General features: G+C 45.0%; 2 protein-coding genes across 8 annotated transcripts in view; both read right to left on the reverse strand.

The window, feature by feature from the left end:
• Window positions 1-6,102, reverse strand: part of PTPRN (protein tyrosine phosphatase receptor type N) — a 19,132-nt gene extending 13,030 nt beyond the window's left edge. For 4 of the 7 annotated variants that reach the window (XM_007187978.3, XM_007187975.3, XM_007187977.3 and 1 more), the window contains exons 1-4: window positions 5,906-6,102; window positions 4,400-4,450; window positions 4,040-4,153; window positions 977-1,073 (exon numbers count right to left, since the gene is read on the reverse strand). In XM_007187978.3, the coding sequence (XP_007188040.1) occupies window positions 977-1,073; window positions 4,040-4,153; window positions 4,400-4,450; window positions 5,906-6,020 (377 nt within the window). In that variant the 5' untranslated portion in view covers window positions 6,021-6,102. Of the gene's footprint in view, window positions 1-976; window positions 1,074-4,039; window positions 4,154-4,399; window positions 4,451-5,130; window positions 5,188-5,905 lie in introns of those variants that run through there. The other 3 variants (XM_057551076.1, XM_007187976.3, XM_057551078.1) reach the window with 3 other exon arrangements.
• A 7,214-nt stretch (window positions 6,103-13,316) lies between these two features.
• On the reverse strand, window positions 13,317-20,402 carry RESP18 (regulated endocrine specific protein 18). Its single transcript, XM_007187979.3, has 6 exons — window positions 20,113-20,402; window positions 18,334-18,438; window positions 17,147-17,279; window positions 16,877-16,916; window positions 16,666-16,755; window positions 13,317-15,071 (listed from the first exon to the last, which is right to left on the reverse strand). The coding sequence occupies exons 1-6, from the start codon at window positions 20,216-20,218 to the stop codon at window positions 15,021-15,023; spliced, it is 525 nt and encodes a 174-aa protein (XP_007188041.1). The 5' UTR covers window positions 20,219-20,402; the 3' UTR covers window positions 13,317-15,020.
• Window positions 20,403-21,570: the final 1,168 nt, after the last annotated feature.

Consider the following 21,570-nt stretch of genomic DNA (forward strand, 5'->3'; position numbering starts at 1 on the left):
AGGGTCTGAATGATGCCTTCAGAGGCCCTAACCACAAAAAGATGATGGTACCTCCTACCATATACAATTCCACATAGTAACAAAACTGAACATTAAACAACTTCAGTCCAACAAAATTCTAATTTGTTCCATGATGACTACTTTGATGCTTCTTTTAAAATACGAAATGTCCTGTATACACTGCTATATTTAAAATAGATAACCAACAAGGACCTACTGTATAGCACAGGGAACCCTGCTCAATATTATGAAACAATCTAAATGGGAAAAGAATTTGAAAAAGAATAGATACACGTATATTTTTTAAAAAACTGTAAACAGGGACATAATTTTACACGTACTTATAAGTACTTATATATATGTCTGTGCCAATACCATGTAGTATTAATTATTATAGCTTCTCCACTCTCTCTATCTCCTGATGCATCCCAGAAATCAGTTCAAATACTACCATTATCTGATTCATATCTGAGTCTGATGTGGGTGAAACTTTGCTAACATATCTTTCCTATGTCAGTACTAGAGAAAAAGTAATTTATCTTGTTCTACTACTTTGTATCCGTAAAGATTAGCACAGTGATTGGCACATAGTATAACCCTGTATTTTTTGCTGAGTAAATGAATTCATTAAAAGACAAACCAGACCAAAAAGAAAATACCATATGTCCAAATGTTTCAAAACAGTTTTTAACACTGTAAATCAATTATGCTTCAATAAAAATTAAAAAAAAAAAAAGACTTTGTCAGGCAAAAAAAAAAAAAAAAAAAATACAGTTTTTAATGTCCCTCTTTTGCTGGATCCCCAGGGATGAGCTCAGCTCATGTTGGGCATGTGAGCATGTCAGATGACTACTCCAGAACCTCTTTTACCCATGCCCCAGCCTGCTGATTTTTGTACCCATTCCCCTCTGTCCACCAGGGTGACCACAGATCCAACAGCCTTGCTATGATAGAGTTGATGAGAAATGATGCCTACCTGTCCCTTGGATGGGGCTCTGCGGGGTGAAGCCTGGGGATGCGCTCCATTTCCTGGGAGATCACATACTGGGTGAGGTCATCGTGCCAGGACAGTCCTGCCAGGGGACAGAATAAGGTGAGATTGAGATTGGCTTGGGACAGTCTGAGGGCCCAGTAACAGGGACCAGTGTAGGTCAAAACTGCACCCTCTACCCAGCAGTGTATTGAATTTGGCAGGGCAGAGGAGCAGCGGAGGGGGTGTAGAGATGCGGTGGGTGATTTGAGCTGTCCTTTTCCCACACTCAGGTATAGATTTGGGAGTGAGACTGCTTCCAGTGAGACTGGGTTTAAGTCCTCTGCCACTTAACTAATTGTGTGACCTTAGCTGAACCTATCTGAGCCTTAGTTCTCTCATCTGAAAAATGGGGGTTTATACTTCCTAAGATTGTTGTGATAATTAAAATACACAATTCAAAATGGTTAGAATAGTACCTGACACATAGGGAGCTTTCAATAAGTGCTATTATTATCATCATCATCAATATTATTATTCACCTTCTTTTTATTGGTCCTGAACCTTAGTTGTCTTTATTTGTAAAGTGGGAATAATATATATTTCATGGGTCTGTAGTAAAGATTAAGTGCAATCAGGGAAATAAAAGTGCTTGGAAAACTCCAAAGCACTATACACCTGTTTTAAACATTCATCAACATCATCTTATCCTGAGGCAGATCTCCTGTTTGACCATTTTCCTCCATGAAACTCTGCTCTCAGGAAAGGTCAGTCATCATTTTAAAGGGATAATCTCCCACTCTCTGCCCCCATTCCCCCATTCCTTTTTCCTTGTTTCTGGATTAATAATCTGTACTGCTCTTAACTCATATCCTGGGATCTATACCTGCTTTTTTGCCTATTAACATTAGATGAACTATCTGTGTTCCTATCTGTGTTCCTCTTAACTCATATCCTGGGATCTATACCTGCTTTTTTGCCTATTAACATTAGATGAACTATCTGTGTTCCCATATTAGGCCAATTCCTCTACTTGAGCACTAGATTTCATCCCCTACTACCTACTCAAGAACATCTTCCCCACAATTCTCCCCTATTTCCTACATCATCATTTTCTCCTGTTCTTTACTGAATTATTCCCATTCACATACAAACATGATGCAGTTTCTCCCATCTTATAAAAATACTGTTTGATTCCACATTCCCCTCCAGCTATCAACCCATTTCTTTGCTTTTCTTTGCAGCAAGACTCTTTGAAAGTGTTATCTATACTGGCTGTATCCAATTCTTTTCCTCCCATTCCCTCTTATCCACTCTATTCAGGATTTTATTCCCAACTATTCTACCAAAACTGCTTTCATCAAGATCACCAGTGGCTTCTGCATATCTAAATCCAGGGTCAATTCTCAGATCTCATCTTACTTAACCTACCACCATCATTTGATCACTCCTTCCTCCTTGATACACTTTCACTTAGCTTCTAGGACACCAAACACTCTTGTTTTTCCTCCTACCTTGCTGGCTCTCCCTTCTCAGCCTCCCTTGTTGGTTCTGCTCCTTCTCCTGGTCCTCTTAATAATAGAATTCTTTAGGGCTCTTCTTCATAAACACACAATCTTTTGGTTATTTCATTCACCTCATGGGTTTAATTACCATCTATATGCCAAAGAATCCCAAATTTACATCTCCACTCCAGACCTCTCTCTTTCAAAACCCAATCTTATATACTCAACTTCCCACTTTATTGAATGGATATCTTAAACTCAGTGTATTCAAAACTGAACACCCTTTTCCCTAAGTTGATCCTTCTGCATAATTAATGACATGTCCATCAACCCAGTTGTTCAGGCAATAAAACCTAGGTGTCATCCTTGACTCCTCCCTTTCTTTCATGGCCCTATCCAATATTTCATGAAATCATGTTCACTACCTTAAAAATACAGGCAGAATTCTGTCATTTCTCATTACCTCCCTACAACCACCCTGGTCCATGCTTATTCATCTCTTACATGAGTTACTGTGATAGCTTTTAATGTTTCATGTTTCTGTTTCTACCATTGACTCCCTACATTCTATTCTCAACACAGCAGCAAGAGTGATCTTTTTAAAGTAGAAGTGAGATCATGCACCCCTATGCTCAAACCTTGTGATGGTTTCCTCTTTTACTCAGAGTAAAGCCAATGTCCATACATTCTCATATAAAATCCTAGAGCATCCCTTCCCTCATTACCTACCTGACTGCATCTTCTACTCTGCCTCTCCATCACTCCTTTAGAGCCACTCTGTAGAGGGGTTCTCCATGGTGTTCCTAAAACTCATGCTCCTATCTTAGGGCTTTTATTCTAGCTCCCTGGCCACCCGAAACACTCTTCCTTGAGATAACCTTCTGGAAAACATCCCCACCTCCTTGATGTCTTTATTTGAATTGCATAGTCTCAATAAGGTCTATCTTGACCACTCAGTTTAATACCACAGCTTCCTACCTCACCATTTCTGATCCCTTTATCCTGCTGTAATTGTTTTCTCCATGGCACTTATCACCTTCTAACATACTAATGTTTTCTAATTTCTAGTGTATTCCCTCCCTTCACCCCCGAATGTAAACCCCAGTAGGCAGAGATCTTTGTTTCACTCCCTGATATATCCCAAGCACCTAAAACTATGTTTGCCACATAGAAGTACCCAATAAATATTGGTTGAATGAGTGAATTGGATGAGTGGGGTATTCTCCTGGCTGAAGACTCCAGGATTCATGGCCCTGGAGTACTCAGTCAGTTCCAGAGAGTGGGTTGGTCCTAAAGATATAAATTCTGGCCTCTTCCAGTGGCGTCTTCTAGAAGTCTCCTCTGGATTCCTCCAGAGAGTCTAAGTGTGAACAGCCTATCTCTAGGGTTCCACCCCCACTCCTGTCTTGCCTCCTTCTCCAGTAAGGTCTGGGAAGGTGAGGTTCCAGAGTGGGTGTGATAGGAATGTTCCATGAGAGAAATCCTGGAGTCAGGTGGCCCCTCCCTTCCCCACCCTTATCTAACCAAGTTACAGTCTCTCTCCTCCAGCGCATCTAGACCTCACCTTGGGACATGAGCTGTCGGAGGACACCTTGTAAGCGTTGAAGAACTGGGGAGGTGACTTGCAAAAGGGGCCGGGCTTGCCCCACTCCCACCTGGCATTGTCCAAACAAGCCATCTAAGAGCACAAAAGTGGTGTCAGCGTGGGGCTTGGACAACAGGCCTTCCAAAGTCCAGGCTGCAAATAGACAGCACTCCCTCAATCTCCTCTCTTGGCTTCAGAGAGCTCTGCTCCTCCAGTCCAGTCCCCCTTCTCTCCAAGCCCAGTTCCCCTTCTCCCTTCCAGCCCCGCCCCCCACTTCTTTCTTATTGTATACCCACCCCCAATCCTGTTTTGTAAATCCTATGTTTGGGCCTCACTCACCCTGAATACAGACTTCGAGGTGAGAGCAGAGTCTGCGGTCAAACAGACAGCCTGTAGAGGACAGGTGAGCAGAGGCTCAGACACCCACACACATAGAATGGTCAGATGGATGAACAGGCTAGAAAAGGGGGAGGCAGATGGGATCCATTCTTTCGTTCTAAGGAAGGCTTTAAGCTGGGAGGAGAGGAGGAAGAGTCCTTCTCTTAAGAGAAGAAAGCACAGGATCTGGCTTTGGATTTTAAAGATCTGCAAGTCTGGATTCTTTCCCTAAAAGCCTCTGTTAGCTTAAGTGAGTAATGGGGAGAAGAAGCTCTCCAGGTGCATGGGAGTCGTGATGGTGGAGAATCATATATTGATACTTCTACTCTCATAGAATTACTATGGGGTAGTTTTTGTCCAAATTCTGAGGAAAAGGGGACTTTCCTTTCCCAATCTCCACAAGCATCTTATGATGGCCTGGGACTCAGAAGAGATGGGAACCCCAGCACACTTCCCCTTCGTGTGGGAAAGGGGTAGCGGCGGGGTGTCTCTAAGGCAATGCTCCCCACGCTGTCCCTGCAGTCCGCGGCCCCTGAACTGCTGGGGCGGTTCGTGGTGCTGAAGCTCTGAGCCTGGCGCCGCTGAGGGCTTGCCTGGAAGCAGTGATGGGGGAGGGAAGGGTAACAGGGTGAGGAGTCTCCAAGGGACCTGACCTCTCCGCCATTCCAGCCTTCATCTTCCACCCTACCTACCCGCGGCGCCACAGGAAGTATCTTGCATTGGCCTCCAAGCCCGGCGGGGAAGAAGAGCGCCAGACGGCGAGCTTGCCCCCTTCCCCCACGTGCGCCCCGCCCCCACCCTCCCCCTGCCCGTGAGTCAGCGCTGACTGTCTCTGTCCGCACAGACGTGAGTCAGCACCAGGCCTGGCCGTGGGGAGGGGGACGTGAGACGACCCTTCCCTCTACATCTTCTTCGGCCCCCTCCCCCAGCTGTCCCTCTCTTATCGGAGATCAGATTACAGCCATCGGCCTCTCTGGGCTTGAAGAGAAACCCTGGCCCCTCCCTCGGCCTGATACTGTACGGAAAGCTGGAACCCCGGAGCTCGCGGCCCCGACTTCTACTCCCGGCAGATCAGGGTTCCCTCTCCTTCCCTCCCCTTCTCCATCCCTCAGCGCCTGTCGCCACTTTTTGGCGCCTCGGAGAGACTTGCTTCTCCTGTGATCCTGTATCCCGCCTCTAGGTCCCTCTGTCCATATGCACCCCCATTCCTTCTCCCCAAACCGCAATCTTCCCCTGAGCCCGCTTCTCTTAGGTCCCGCCCCCGGGCTCCCAGCCCCACCTCCAGGCCTACGCCCCTTTCCTCGCAGACGCCCTCTCATCTTCCTCATCTCACAGTGCCTCCCCCTACCCCACTCCACACACAAATTCTACCTGAGCTCGCGACTTGCGTGACACTTCCCCCCACGCCCCCCACCGAGTTTTGCTCCCGGCACCATCCTCCCCCCAATCCCCCCATTTCCTCCTGACCGTGGGCGCTAATGGCGTTGCAGCCTCCCGGACGGCTGCCCAGCAGCATCAGGCAGAGGAGCACCCGGAGACCCCCAGATCCCCCGGGACCCCCAGGCCGCCGCGGGCGCCGCATCCTTCCGAGCTCCGCGCTCCCGCTCGGCTGCCAGAGCCGCAGCGACTCGGGCCGGAGCCTGCCAGAGGGGCCGAGGCGGGGCCTGCCACTCCCCACCCACCGAGGCGGGGTCTACACGCCCCTCTCGCGGCAACTCCGCCAACCCCAGGCGGATGGTGACGACATTCCCACCCCCGGCTCTTGCGTTGATTTGCGTCATTCGTGACGTAAAAGCGCTGTCTTAGTGGGGGTCCTACCCACGCCGTCCCTCCTACCCCAAATAGTAGGCGCCTGTCTAGAATTCGCACTTGGCCTCACCTTGACATATGCTTCTCCCCAAGGACCACCACCTCTATCACCCAGTCGCAGGGTTGGCGAGAAGGGTTCCAGTTGGGTGGGGGCCAAGAAAGATACGAGCCGGGTAGTATAAACCTTAAGATGAGGAGCATACAAGTGAATACAATATGTACTCTTTCGCATCTCAATTAAGAGCGGGAATGGTTTTGCGTGTGTGCTCGGATTCCAGTTCTAGCAATGCCACTTACTTAGGGGTATAACTTTGGGCAAGTTGCTTGACCTCTCTGTGCCCAAGTTTCCTGATCTGTAAAATGAAGGTGCCAATAGTGCCTCCCTCACAAGGTGGTTGTGAAGATTTATAGGAATTAAGCTCACGTGGCTCACTTAGAACAACCACTGCACTGGCATATACTAAACACTGGATACATATTGGCTTTTGTTATTAGCCTTGACTCGCCTTTCTTTCGCCCTCTTCCGCCTCGAGCCTATCAAAATCTTATGGTTTACTGCCTGCAAAATATGTCTCCCATCAGCCCACTTCTCTCCATACTCGCTCTCCTATCCAAACCACGATGCCCTTTCATGATGACTACTGCAGTAATCATCTAACTAGTCTTTTGCTTCCATTCTTGTCACCCAACAAGCTTGGGAGTGAGCTTTCTAAAGGTCAAAATTGATCACTTTACTCTCTTGCTGTTCAGTAAAAATTTTCCAAAATACAAAAATAAAAAATAAAAAAAGATAGTGGTGCATGGTACTCATACACTCACCACCTAGACTGAACAGTTATTGATTATTTTGCCACATTTGCTTCTTTTTAGTACTTAAAAGTGAACAATAGACATTATAGTTCCCTTCCAAAAGTTTCAATATGCATTTCCAAGAAATAAGGGTATTTTCCCATATAACCTAAATGCCATTATGACACCTAATGAAATTTACGATAATTCCTGAATATCATTTAATGCTCAGTTCATATTCAAATGTCTCAAATTGTTTCCCAAAATGCCTTTTTTCAGCTGTTTTGTTCAAAATAGCAGTCAATCAAAGATCACCATTGCATTTGGTTATGTTTCTAAATTCTCTTTAAATTAACATAAACAGTGCGTCCCCCCCTTCCTATTTTTTGACATTTTCTTGTGGAAGATACCAGGTCAGGTTTTCTTTACAACCCCCTACCTTCTGGATTTGTGACTGTTTCCTCATGATGTGTTTCCCTGTATTTTCCCTGTATATATCCTGTATATCCCCTGTATTTCCTGAAAAATAGAACTTAAGTCTTGACTGGATCAGGTAAAAATTTTTTTAAAACAAAAAATTTACAGGTGATGCTGTATGACTCCAATTGTATCACTTCAGGAAGTGCGTAATGTCTGGCTGTCCCACTATTAGTGATGTTATAATTGATCACTGGTTTAAGGTAGAGACAGCCAGATCTCTATCATAAAGTAGTTCCCCAGCAACTTTTCACCTAGTGGTTTTGCCATTCATTGATGATCTTTGACTAAAATGGTGATTTTTCTAGTTCTATCACTCCTTTAACATTTGTTAGCTGATATTATTTCATAAAGAAGAGCATTCTCTCATCAACTGGGCTTAGTTATATCCTGAGATACAATTCCGACTGGAAAGGTAGCATACATTCTTAGTTTCTTCTATTTAACTATTAATTTGCAGAGTAATGAGTTGGTGTAATAGTTACCGCCAAGAGTGGCAAATAAGTTTTGTGTTTTTTTTGGTTTTTTTTTAAATAAATAAATTTATTTATTTATTTATTTTTGGCTGCATTGGATCTTCGTTGTTGCGTGTGGGCTTTCTCTAGTTGGCGGCGAGTGGGGCCTACTCTTTGTTGTGGTGCACAGGCTTCTCACTGTGGTGGCTTCTCTTGTTGTGGAGCACGGGCTCTAGGCAGCGGACTTCAGTAGTTGTGGCTCGTGGGCTCTAGTGTGCAGGCTCAGTAGTTGTGGCACACGGGCTTAGTTGCTCCGCGGCATGTGGGATCTTCCCGGACCAGGGCTCGAACCCATGTCCCCTGCATTGGCAGGTGGATTCTTAACCACTGCACCATCAGGAAGTCCCTAAGTTTTAAAAAATGTTTGTTATGAGTTTTTCTCTTTGAGAATTACTATGGAAGTATGGATTTTTATATATTCAATATGTATCAGTCAATCACAGTAATATTCAAATTGTCCTGAAGTAAGTAATTAAGTGAAAGCTCCTTTAAACTCATTCTTATTTCCTTTTGAAACGTCCCATTAATCACTGAAAGCTCCCTTGCTTTCTATCATTCCAACATGTACCAGGTTAATTTTTTTTATTCCTTGCCCTAGACATGGAAGCAGTCATTCCTCCAAAGAGACTTGGTAGCTTTTAGTAAGAACTGACTTTAGAGACCACAGTCTGGGTTCTAGGGGTGATAATGGCTACTTAGGTGATTGATGTTGCTTCTAGGTCCTTTCAGTGCACAGAGCTAGGATATTAAGATATCCTCACAAATACACACACACTCACACACACACTGATATTTCCAATTAAAATTTAGCTGTGATTTTTACTGAACTCTTAATTTTATACTTGTATCTCTTTATTACACTGAAAAATTTGGTTTCCCATAACATTAACATAATCATTTATATGTTTAATCCTACAATATGCATACAATAATTTACAAATAATAATATAGATATTACTCTACTAATAAAACAGTGAATACACTTAAGACTTTGGGTAGTTTATTTTGTCCTTATAGTCCCTAGGGATATACCATCAAAATATTGTGTTCTAAAGTCATTTGAAATAATTCTTTCGTTTGTGTAGTCATTTTTACTAATCTGATATATAATTTGGTTAGTTTGTTTATTTTCAATATTAAGATTTGCTTTTATTTTTATATACTTTTATTTTAGAATATGTAAAATATTTACGCTGTTTAAAAATCAAACTTACATAATAAGATATACTCAGGAAAGTCTTCTCCTCACGTTCCACAATTCCCCCTGCCATCTTTATCACTTCACCCCATTTATTTCCTTTCTAAAAACTTTGTAAATTTTGAAATATAAAAAACAGAAAAATGCATAGGACAAAAATGAACAGCTCAATAAATTATCACAAAATGAACACCCATGTAACCCAGGTCAAGGAATTGAACATTTCCAGCACCCTAGAAGACTTATTGTGTCCCCCAACCATTTCCTCTGATGTGTTCAAGAAAACATGATTCTGTAGTTAAACCAGCTATTTTCTTGTTGTTAGAATGAGAGTGTTTATCTTTTGAGTTTCCTACAACCCAGACAGAAGTGGAACTCCTTCCTTTTGAAGGATAATTTTGCTAGTTATAGAATTCTAGGATGACAGTTATTTTCTTTCAACACATTTAAGATGTCATTTCTCTTTCTTCTGGCTTCTATTGTTGCTGTCTTGGACTTAATTATTAGACTAAATGTTGATCCTTTGAAAATAATCCCCTCCTCCACCACATTCACAGCTGCTTTTAAGAATTTTTCCTTTGTCTTTGTTTTCCTGCAGTTTTGTCATATTTTCTGTTTTAGTTTTAGTTTTTTTAATATTTTGCTTGAGATTTGCTGGTAATCTTGAATCAGTGGATCGATATCTTTCAACAGTTTTGGAAAATTTTCAGCCACAATCTTTTAAAATATTGCTTATGTCCTATTCTCTCTCTTCTCTTTCTGGGATTTCAATTAAAATGAATAGTGGACCTCCTCACTGAATCCTCTTGATTTCTTACCCTTTTTTCTGCATTTTCCACCCTTTGCCTGTTTGTATTTTTTGGAGGGAAGGGCTAAATTTCTTGTGACGTATCTCTGGTACACCAGTTCTGTTTCAGCTGCCTCTAAGCTGTTATTAAACCTATTCAATTAGTTTAAAATTTTGGTTCTTACATTTTTAAGTTTTAGAATTTCTATTTGATTCTTTTTCTTTTCAAAGAACCAGTTCTGAGTTTTATTGATTTCTCTTTATTATTTTCCTGTTTTCAATTTTATTGATTTCTCTCTAATTTTAATTATTTGTTTTCTTCTGCTTGGTTCAAACTTAAATTGCTCTTCTTTCTCTAGTTTCCTAAAGTGTGAACTTAGTTTATTGATTTTAGATCATTCTTATTTTCTAATGTATGTATTCATTGTATAAATTTCCTTCTAAGCACTGTTTTCACTTCATGCCACAAATTGAGATAAATTATATTTTAATTTTTTTTTAATTTCAAAATACTTTAAAATTTCTCTTGAGATTTCTTCTTTGGCCCATGGATTGTTTAGAAAGGTGTTGTTTTCCAGATATTTGGAGATTTTCCAGCTATCTTTTTGTTACTGATTTCTAGTTTAATTCCATTGTGGTCTAAGAATGTATTCTGTATGATTTCTAGTCTTTTAAATTTGTTAAGGTGTGTTTTATGGTGGTCTATCTTGATGAATGTTCCATGTGAGCTTTTTTTTTATAAATTTATTTATTTATTTATTTATTTATTTTTAGCTGTGTTGGGTCTTTGTTTCTGTGCGACGGCTTTCTCTAGTTGTGGCAAGCGGGGGCTACTCTTCACTGCGGTGTGCAGGCCTCTCACTATTGCGGCCTCTCTTGTTGCAGAGCACAGGCTCCAGACGCGCAGGCTCAGCAGTTGTGGCTCACGGGCCCAGTTGCTCCGCGGCATGTGGGATCTTCCCAGACCAGGGCTCAAACCCGTGTCCCCTGCATTGGCAGGCAGATTCTCAACCACTGCGCCACCAGGGAAGCCCTCCATGTGAGCTTGAGAAGAATGTGCATTGTGCTGTTGTTGGATGGTATATTCTAAATGTCAATTAGATCAAACAGAATGATTGTTCTGCTCAGGTCATCTGTATCTTTACTGATCTTCTGCTTGCTTGATTTATCAATTTCTGACAGAGGAGTGTTGAAGTCTCCAATTATACAAGTGAATTTTTCTGTTTTTCCTTTCAGTTCTATCAGTTTTGCCTCATGTATTTTGACTTGTTTGATTCTTTTAAAAAAATCTTCCATATTACTTTCTGTGGTTTCTAGATCCTTGTCAAAAATTACAATTTGGCTTTTATATGCTTGAACACAGTGAAGCACAGTTGTTTTGCTTTGCAATCATTGGATCACTATGGGTCTGTTTCTGTTATCTATTGTGCAGACTATAGTATTGAAAAATTTGTGAAAATTTTTGAAAAAAATTGAAAAATTTTTTGTAGAAATAATTTAAGGTCTTAGAGGATTTTCATTTACTTCTGCAAGTGCCTAAAAGCACTAGCAATCTGATATAACCTTAATACAATTACAAGGACATGCTGCGATCTGAGCAAGGGTAGATTGACTTCCATTTTCCCCTTATTTATAGAGTTTGCTTCTTGGTCCCAGACCAAAACAGAGAGCAGTTTACTTGAATTCTTCCTTTCATAGGCCTGGACACTGACATCTACTACTCTAGCTCCAAAGGCTGTCTAAATCAGCTTTTTGACTGCTTCTTAAAATGGAAAATTTCCCCAGTCTAAAGCAACTGTGAACATTGGGTTTACCACCTCTGGATTCTGTTCCTTTCCTGGATCTTGACCTGAGTCAATTACTCTTCACTCTTCTGCTAGCTCCTTGACGCTTTTAAGAAGATTTTGGATACTTTTCCATCCAGCTTTTAAGGTATATTAGACACCATTTATTGTCCCATTTTGCATCCTCTTGGGTTACCTTTTAATTCTAGCCATTACTGCAGCCACAAGCTAGATGCAGGTGTAATCTGATACCACCTGCCTCACCTGCACTGCAGATCTTTTGTTTTTGGCCTGGGTCCTCTGCTACCACAGCATTAGATATCCTTGGGACTCTGCTCAGACATTCTCACGCATGAAAAACCTGGATATATAAGGAAATTAGCATCCTGTAGTGCAACCCTGTATCCAATGGGGGATGGTCCCATAGGATAAATACTTTCCTTTTCTCTGTCTCAGAGGACAGTTCTGAGGTGCATTGTACATGATGCCTAAGAGAGTCCCCACAAGAACTTACCTCAGTTGCCTATAACTCCTTAACGCACCCTTCAATAACTTTCCAAACCCTCTGTTTCACCCTTCCCATTCTCTCACTCCTCATCTTGAAATCTAATCCCAATCTACACGACCCACATGCAAGTCCTTACTTCAGGCTTTGATTTTGGGAGGAATCACACTAAGACAAGCTGTCTTCAGCAGGCAGAGATAGTATGAATTACGTAGTGCACCATTACCAGAAGCAGAAGTTGAGAAAAAAATTAGATCTAGGAGATATTGCAGCATACTTATATATTGATGAAAATAATCAGGCATGCAGGGGAAAAGTGATGATGTAGGAGAGAATTGCTGTTGTGATGTCCTTGAACAGGCTTTTGGCTTTAACCTTTAAGAGTACATCCAGGACTGAATGTCAATATTATGACATAGTATGAGTGTGTTTCATGTTTGGTAATTGCAATCATTGTTGCTTTTGTTGTGGTCATCCATTTACAATGCTTGGTGTCAGTTTATCTCTTGTAAAAATAAAATACAGTGTGTGTGTGTGAAAAAAAAAAAAAAAGAGTACATCCAGGGACTTCCCTGGTGGCGGAGTGGTTAAGAATCCACCTGCCAATTCAGGGGACACGGGTTCGAGCCCTGGTCCGGGAAGATCCCACGTGTCACAGAGCAACTAAGCCCGTGCGCCACAACTACTGAGCCTGTGCTCTAGGGCCCACGAGCCACAACCACTGAGCCCACATGCCACAACTACAGAAGCCCGCATGCCTATAGCCCATGCTTCACAACAAGAGAAGTCACTGCAATGAGAAGCCTGCACACCACAATGAAGAGTAGCCCCTGTTCGCCGCAACTAGAGAAAGCCCGCACACAGCAACGAAGTCCCAACGCAGCCAAAAATAAAATTAAAAAAAAAAAAAGAGTACATCCATTTTCCTTCCCCAACCACCACTCCAGATGTCCCTGCTCCATGAGCAGCATCATTATTCACTAAGGCAAAACATCTCTAACAAAAACAAAAATCACCTGTATTAGTTCCCTAAGGCTGCTGTAACAAAATACCACAAACTGGGGAACTTAAACAATAGAAATATATTGTCTCACAGTTCTGGAGGCTAGAAGTTTAAAATCAACGTGTTATAAGGGTTTGTTCCTTCTTGGGCTAGAAGGAGCTGTTCCAGGCCTCTCTCTTTGGCTTGTTGGTGGCTATCTTCTCCCTGTATCTCTTCATGTCATCTTCCCTCTATGCATGTCTGTCTCCAAATTTCCCCTTTTTATAAGGATACTAGTCATACTGGATTAGGGCCCACCTGAATGACCTCATCTTAAATTAACTAATTACATCTGTAACACTCCTATTTCCAAATAAGGTCATGTTCTGAGGTACAGGAGATTAGGACTTCAACTTATGAATTTTGGGGGGGACAGGATTCAACCCCTAACAGTTGCCAAGGCCTATTAATTCATCCTTCAAAATATCTCTCTTATATGTCCTCTTTCACTCAAGTTCAGGTCCTTGTGTGGCACACTGCACTATTTCAACAGTCTTTCTAGAATGTTGCCACATTTCTCCTACTCCCTAACCCATCCTTCTACAGAAATGTGAGATTGTTCTTCTAAAGCTCAGCTTTCATTGTGTCACTCCCTTGCTCAACAGACCTTCAGTGGCTTCCCATTTTCTATCAAATAATATGATCCAAATCATATAATCTGCCCCTCTGCAATAAGAACTAAACTTACTTTCCTTTTAAAAATGCTCGTCTTCTTCTCCCCATTTTCTGTCTTGGAAAGAAAGAGGGAATGAATGAGGGGGAAATGTGGGTGAGTAGCAGGGGTTGCCCAATTTAATGAGAACTAGGTACAAATGAATATGACTGGTCTAGTGCTGGGTTTAGGTACATTCCTGAACACAACGAATAGAGGGGGAGAGGGCAAAAACAGCAGCATGAGCAAGAATCGGTGCCATCAAGACCTAGTTACTTAATTTCTCTGGGTTGCTTAAATGCATGAGATGTGTGGCCAAGTGCCAGTTCTTTAGAGAAACTAAATTTTGGTATCTGCCCACATGCTTACACCTCTGATGTATGAGAGTACCTTGGGAAGTATAAAGCTTTGCAAATAGGACATTCTGGTATTTGGCTGGGCTGAGCATGAGTGATCAGATTACTCCCTCCCTTGTAAGATTTTAAGCTACCAGGAGCAAACTGGCAAGAGTCAGCAAAACATTTAATGTGTGTACACTTTGATTACAGCACTTCTATGTTGATTCTTGAGAGCACAAAGAGTGGGAGAGCACTGGCAGGGGCTGTAATACTGGAGGTGGGAGACCCTCATAAAACAGCAGAGTGCAGGCCTGTCTGACATGGAAGTATGGGCAACTAGACCACACAGCATAGCTGGATGTGCGTAAAGAAGGCTGCCATTCCAGCTGTGGTCCCATCCTTGCTTTCCTCACTTCAGGAATGGCCACTGGAAGGAAAACAAGACAGAAGCAGCCTCCGGCAGCAGAGAGGAGGTGTGCTCTCCTCACCGCAACCCTTGTTCTGGTCCCACCTCTCTCACTTTGAAGGCTGTGGCCAGGTCCAAACCTGACCCATCCTGCCTCAGGGCAAGTCACAGAGAGTTTGCATCAAAGCCACTTTAATGATCCAGATTTCGGTCATCCTGGAACTGCCCCTCCAGAGGGCAATGGGGAGGGTACTGGGGCAAAGCAACTTCGCATTAGGTCTCAATCAGCGACAAGGTTGTGGCCCACAGTGGGGGGTGACTCAAAGAAGCCCTAAAACCAGAAACAAAGGATTGGAATCAGTATGTGGAGAGGTGGCCCCTCCCTCACCTACTCTCCCCCAAATGCTTCAATAACAGCCTGATTTGAGTCAGCTCACAGTGACTCAACCCATCGACTGAGTGTCTGTCCCCTTTGCTCCCACACAGAATTCATAGAGTTCTCATCCTCTGATTTTCCCTTGGGCTCAGGCTGGAGAAGAATGGCAGCACCTTGTTTGCTTTCATGAAGGCACCGCAGCAACCGGTCTCTCACAGGTGGGTCTGTCACTTAGCTCTGAGTGTGTGGACCCAGTGACCAACCTAAGCTTAGGAAGCTCAGCTGCCATCTTATGGGAGTAGGAACTGGTTTTCTAGAAGAGTATGAGAGGCTAGAAGCCCCCAGAGGTGCAGGCTGCCCCTGGATGGAGCACGTGGCTAGCTGGCAGTGCCAGCTCTGCTGCCACCACCCCAGTCCAAGCCACCTCCGTCTCCCCTGGACCAGGATGATCGGCTCTTTACAGGACTCTCAGTTTTCACTCTCGCTCTTCTCACAATCCATCCCTGATACCATTAGAGTGACCTTTTAAAATCATATCACATTATTACATCCCCGTCCTTAAAATTTCCTAGTTAACTTGCCACTACCCTTGGAATAAAATCCAAACTTTCACCATGACCTATGAGCCCCTGTGTGGTCAACCCCGAGCCTACTTCTCCAACCTAATGTTCTACCACTGACTTTCCCTCAGTCTTGCCATAGTATCCTTCTCTCAGGGCATTTGTCATTGCGGTGCCCTCTTCCTGGGAGGCCCTTCCTTCATATCTTCCACTGGCTGCCACCTTCTTGTAATTTAGGTCTTAGTTCAAAAAAGGACTTTTGTCAATGTGGAGGAGTCTGATGTTTGGGGCAGCACAACCCACACTGCAGTCCCTGCGAGGAAGGGCAGGGACTGTGCAGGGGAAGGGGCTGGGAATCAGGAGACCTGGGTCCAGTCTTAGCTCTGCCATGAACTTGCTATGCAGCCTTGAGTAAGTTGCTTGACCAGCCTGGGCCCCAATGTCTCATCTATAGATAGATGGGAGTGCTAAATGGGTGTTTTCAATCCGGATTCTGAAGAGTTCCAGCATCCTAGGTAGATAACTCAGAGGCTTGCCCAGTTGACTTGCCCAGGCCACAGAGTAGAGCAAGGTGGGGAAGAGGTGAATGTGAAGGCCTCTGGGCTACGTCTGCCATTCATCCAAAGGAGCTTTGCTATTACTTGCTATATACAAGGGAGTACATGGAGAAAAGGAGGACTTTTTACTTAACATTGAAAACTCTGCAGTTTTCTATGCCTTTGTAAACTCAGTGCCTGTGAATGATCCTATAGATCATTTCATCCTTAGAGACTGCCAGCACCTGCATCATGCCCCCCAACCTTTCATATGGATGCCCACAAGTAGTCTGAGAGAGACAGGAAAATGGGGATACCCTTCAATTGGGAAAGATCTTTTCTTCAGCTTCTCTGTTCACACACCAATACCCATTCCCCTCCTTCACACCTGCCTCCCTCATTTAAACATGTCCTTGGTGATTCCAACTTCCCTAGAAAAAGCGAGCCCCTCACCTTGACAGGGTTGGTCACCTCTCGTTTCAGGGCCTTCGAAACCACTTTGGAGGTAAAGCACTGATCCCTGTTCACCTTGACCATTGGGGTCTGTGAGGAGGGAAGCCAGGAGTCAAGGAGGAGGCAGAAAAGGGTGACAGGGCCCCAGAGGGAAAGAGATGGGACCCAAAGTCAGGGCTTTAAAAGTCTTGAGAAGACACATGAGTCTCACCTTGGGGAATAGGAGTCGAAGTTTCTCCCCTTGCTTGCCCCTAGAAGAGATGGAGATGACAAATGGGACCTAGGCTTGCTAGCACCTCCCTCGCCTCCCTTTGCAGATGTCACTAGTGGTTCATGGAACTGTTTCCTGCAGATCCCAGACAGGACTTCTGAGTCATTCTCAGAGTGCTCCTGGCAGCTCTTACCTGCAGTTTTAATACCCGTTCCCTCCCTGTTCTCTCTGTCCACCAGACAGCATGGACTGACCATAGGCTTCACACACCTCACCCCGGTGGTTTTGCTGGGAAAGGCTGCCTGCCCGATCCTCACACATGGATCCTGGGAGTGGAGTTTGCCAATGTGCCCCATCTTCTGTGTCATCACATCCTGGGTCATGTCATCCTTCCAGAACAAACCTGCAGGTTGAAAGGATGTGGTGAATTAATACCTGGGATGCTCTGACTGGCCCACTCCAGAGACCAGAGTGAGGTCAACACTCCCCCTCTCCCTCAAGTAGCCAAAGGATCACAATTTGTGGAGAGAATTAAATGAGATGGCATATAAAATTTGCTTAGCACAGTGCCTGGCATATAATAAACATTCAGTTAGGATTAGGACTACACTCTTTTTGCTGACTCATTTGATGCTATTGTGGAAATTAAATGAGATTAGGGATGCACAGAGTGCTGAGAAAACTGTAAGGCAGTGATTCCCAAACTTGAGAGTACATCAGAACCTCCTGCACGGCTTGTTAAATCACAGATTGCTGTTCCTCCCTCCTAGAGTTTCTGATTCAGGAGGTCTGGGGTGAAGGTCATGAATTAGCATTTCCAGCAAGTCTCCTGGTGATGCTGATGCTACTGGTCTGGGGGTGCACTTTGAGAACCACTACTCTAAGGCATTTTGCACATATTAGACATCAGTAGAGGTAGTAGTAACATGAACTCAAGCCAGATTTCCTATCTGACTCTTCTCCCATTCATGAAACTCTGCTCTAAGGAAGGGTCAGCCATCTGTCTTCAAGGGAGTCCCCACTCCCCTTCCTTCCTCTCTTCTATTTGTCATACAATTTGCTCTGCTTCCTACTCAGAGGCTTAGGAGTGTGTGTGTGTGTGTGTGTGTGTGTGTGTGTGTGTTCTCCTGGCTGAGAACTTAAGGATTCCTGGCTCTGGAAAAACTCAGATAGTGCCTGGAGTTGGGGCTAGTCCCAAGGAGTTAGATGCTCACCTCTTCCAGGGGCTTCTTCTAGAAGCCTCTGCTGGGCCCTTCCAGGGTGTTCAAGGGCAAACAGCCTGCCCTTCTAGCTCCATCCCCATTTTGGTCTCTCCCAACTCTCCATGAGGTAAGCATGACAGGAAAGTGTCAAGTAGAGACATTTGGGGATGAAAGCCTGTTCTCAGATCAAAAAGCCCCTCACTATTCCCCTGTATCTGACCAAGCCTCAGCCTCTCTTCTCCAGCTCTTACTCACCTTGGGGCATAATCTGCTGGAGTACAACTTGCAACTGCTGGAAGACTGGAGAGGTAAATCCTTGGAGGGTCCAGAGGTGCCCCACTCCCACTTGGCCCTGACCATCTAAGGGCAAAATAGTGCTGTGAGAAAGGAGCTTGACCAGAAGCCTTCCAAATCCCAGCTGAAGGAAAGCAGCTTCCTTCCACTATCACCCCTGGGTTCAGTGGTCTCTGTCCCCCTCACCAGACCCCCACGTCCTTTCAAGTCCTCCTTTTCATTTTTCCTTCCCCCGTCACCACCTGCCCTGTTCTTCAGCCCCTGCACTTCATTCACCTTTGGTACCAACTTCCAGGTAAGAACCAAGCTCCACAGGCAGCCTGTGGAGGGTGAGGTAAGAAGAGACTCAGAAAGCTACACACATACAATGGATAATCAGGTGAACAGGTAGGGCATGGAAAGCAGGTGAACTGCATTCAGGGAAGGCTTTGAAGCCTGGAGGGGATTGGAGAGGACGCCTGGAATCCTTCGAGGAAGAAAGTATTGGTATGTATAGGGTTTGACTGTCTGGATCCTTGCCCTGAAAGCCACAGTTTGCCCAACTGTGCATAAGGGAAGGACGGGGGTGGAGATAATTCCTAATGCTATACACACTTTCCTCATTCCAGGTAAATGGGGTAGGGTTGGAGTCTGGGTTTTTTGTTTGTTTGTTTGTTTTCCTGTAGTGGAACTACCATGAGTCATTATAAAAAGGGAATTCTCCTCTCCAGTCAAATGGATCCTAATATCATTTTCCTGGCTTTAGGAAGGAGCAGAACCTAATATTGAGAAGGAAAATAGCTTCTGGAAGGAGACATCTTCTCTGAGGCAGCGCTCCCAGAACTGATAGAAAAGTGGTGACCCAGACACCCTCAGTCAGACCCACAGGGCACCTGGCGCTGTCCGTGGTGCTGAGCGGTGGCCTAAGCCTGGCATGGAGGCGGCTCCGGGCAGTAAAGAGAGCGAGTCATCCCCACAAGTCTTGCCCGTCCTCTCCCACCCCACGCGCCCCGCCCCCCGCCCCCAGGTCTCCTCCTACAGTTTTTCGCGAGTCCTCTGCATTGGCCTCTAAACCCAAGAATCGGGCGAAGAGAGCTGGCATCAGGCTAGAAGTTTGCTCCTGCCCCAAGCGCAGGGCGCTGGAATCCTCGAGTCTGCGCAGTCGGTCTCTGGCTGCTCAGACGTGTCAGCGATGGTCCACCCGGTTGGCGCAGAGTGAAGGGGGAGGAAGAGGATGGACCCTTTCCCCCTCCATCCTTTTTTACCCCATCCTAGCCTTCCCGTTCTTACCGGAAATTGGATCGCGAACACCAGGCTCTAGGGGCTTATAAAGAAGCCTTGCCTCATCCCTCGGCCCAGCCTTCTCTCCGGAGCCGGATACCCGCGGTCCCTGCTCCTACTGTCCAGAGATCCTGGTCCCCTGACTATCCCTCAGCCATGGGCATCTCTTCCCTGGCCCCTCAGCGCGTCTTTGTTCTCTTGCGGCCGCCCAGGCCGGTTTTACTTCCCTCTGCCCCTGTGTTTGTCCGTCCTTCTCCCGAATCCCCAATCTTCCCGAGTCCGCTTCTCCTAAATCCATACCCCATATACCGAGCCCCACGCCAAGCCTGCGCCTCTTTTCTGCGCATTTTTCTCTTCTCACCACCCCCCCCCCCAAAACAGATTCCTTTCCTCCTAAGTTCCTAACCTTGAGGCCCCCGGACCCACTTCTCTCAGAATCGCTCTCTGGCCCTGCCCGCACCCGCCAGCTTTCCTCCTGACCGTGATCACTAACGTCGCTGCCGCTCCCTGGGCGGCTCTTCAGCAGCAGGAAGCAGAGGAGCAGCCAGAGCCCCCGGAAGCCCCCAGGCCACAGCGGGCGCTGCATTCTCCCGGGCTTGGTGCGCTGGCTCCCCACCTAAGTCGCAGATAAGGTAGAGACAGCTGCTGGAGGGACTGAGCGGGGCCGTCGCTTCCCACCCGCTAGCGAGACTGGATCTGCACAAAGCTCCCTTGGCAGCTGGACCAATGGCCGGCGGGCCCTGCCCCTGCGGACGCCTACCCAACCCTTACTTCCCTACCTCCCCACAGGCCACCCCACCCTATTCCCAGGAGCCCACTCCTTTTTTACATAAACCAGGTCCCGAGGACTACCGCCTCTACTCCCAGTCCCAAGCCTGGAAAAACGGATTGCATGTAAAATGTGCCTGCGAATTGTACCTGCCTCATGGGTTTGTTGCGAGGATTAAATATGAACAGCGACTGGATAGTCGGCACTCAATGAATCTAGTCTATTTTTATTATCCTGATGCTTACTTCACCCTTACCCGCCTTAAAACCTTCAGCAATCATGGGTTTGACCTGCTGAGTATATGCACATCCATTACTTCTCCACATCCACTGCCATCGCTCAGGTTCAAACCACTGTACTCTTTTTCATAGAGCTACTGCAATAACTAGCTAAGTAACTATTGAATAACCGATCCCTTGCTTCCACTCATGTTTTGTTACAGGCTAATATGTGAGCTTCCTAAGCCCTAGACTGGCATTTCAATATTTTTTTTTCATTAAGCTTAAAATTTTATTATGAAAAATTTCAAATATTAAAAAAGAGAAGACTCAAATAAATAAACATGAAGCATGAATATACCTACCACCCAGACGTAACAATTATTAAGATTTTGTCATGGGACTTCCCTGGTGGCGCAGTGGTTAGGAATCCGCCTGCTAATGCAGGGGACATGGGTTCGATCCCTGGTCCAGGAGGATCCCACATGCCGTGGAGCAACGAAGCCCGTGCGCCACAGCTACTGGGCCTGCGCTCTAGAGCCTGCGAGCCACAACTACTGAGCCCGTGTGGCACAACAACTGAACCCCATGCGCCTAGAGGCCACGCTCCGCAGCAAGAGAGGCCACCACATTGAGAAGCCCGTGCACCACAACGAAGAGTAGCCCCCGCTCCCCGCAACTAGAGAAAGCCCGCGTGCAGCAACAAAGACCCAATGCAGCCAAAAATAAATAAATAAATAAAATATTTTTGTCACAATTTCTTCTTTTTCTTGCTGAAGTATTTAAAAGTAATTCACAGACATCATGACATTTCACTCCTAAATAATTCAATATGCCTTCTAGAATTAATGATAGTTTTCTACATAACCAAAATGCCATTAAGATATTTACGGTAGGCTGAGTAATGACCCCCAAAGATGTCCATGTCCGAATCCCTGGAACCTGTGAATA

This window comes from Balaenoptera acutorostrata, chromosome 8, assembly GCF_949987535.1.
Source record: "Balaenoptera acutorostrata chromosome 8, mBalAcu1.1, whole genome shotgun sequence".
Classification (NCBI taxonomy): Eukaryota; Metazoa; Chordata; class Mammalia; order Artiodactyla; family Balaenopteridae; genus Balaenoptera; species Balaenoptera acutorostrata.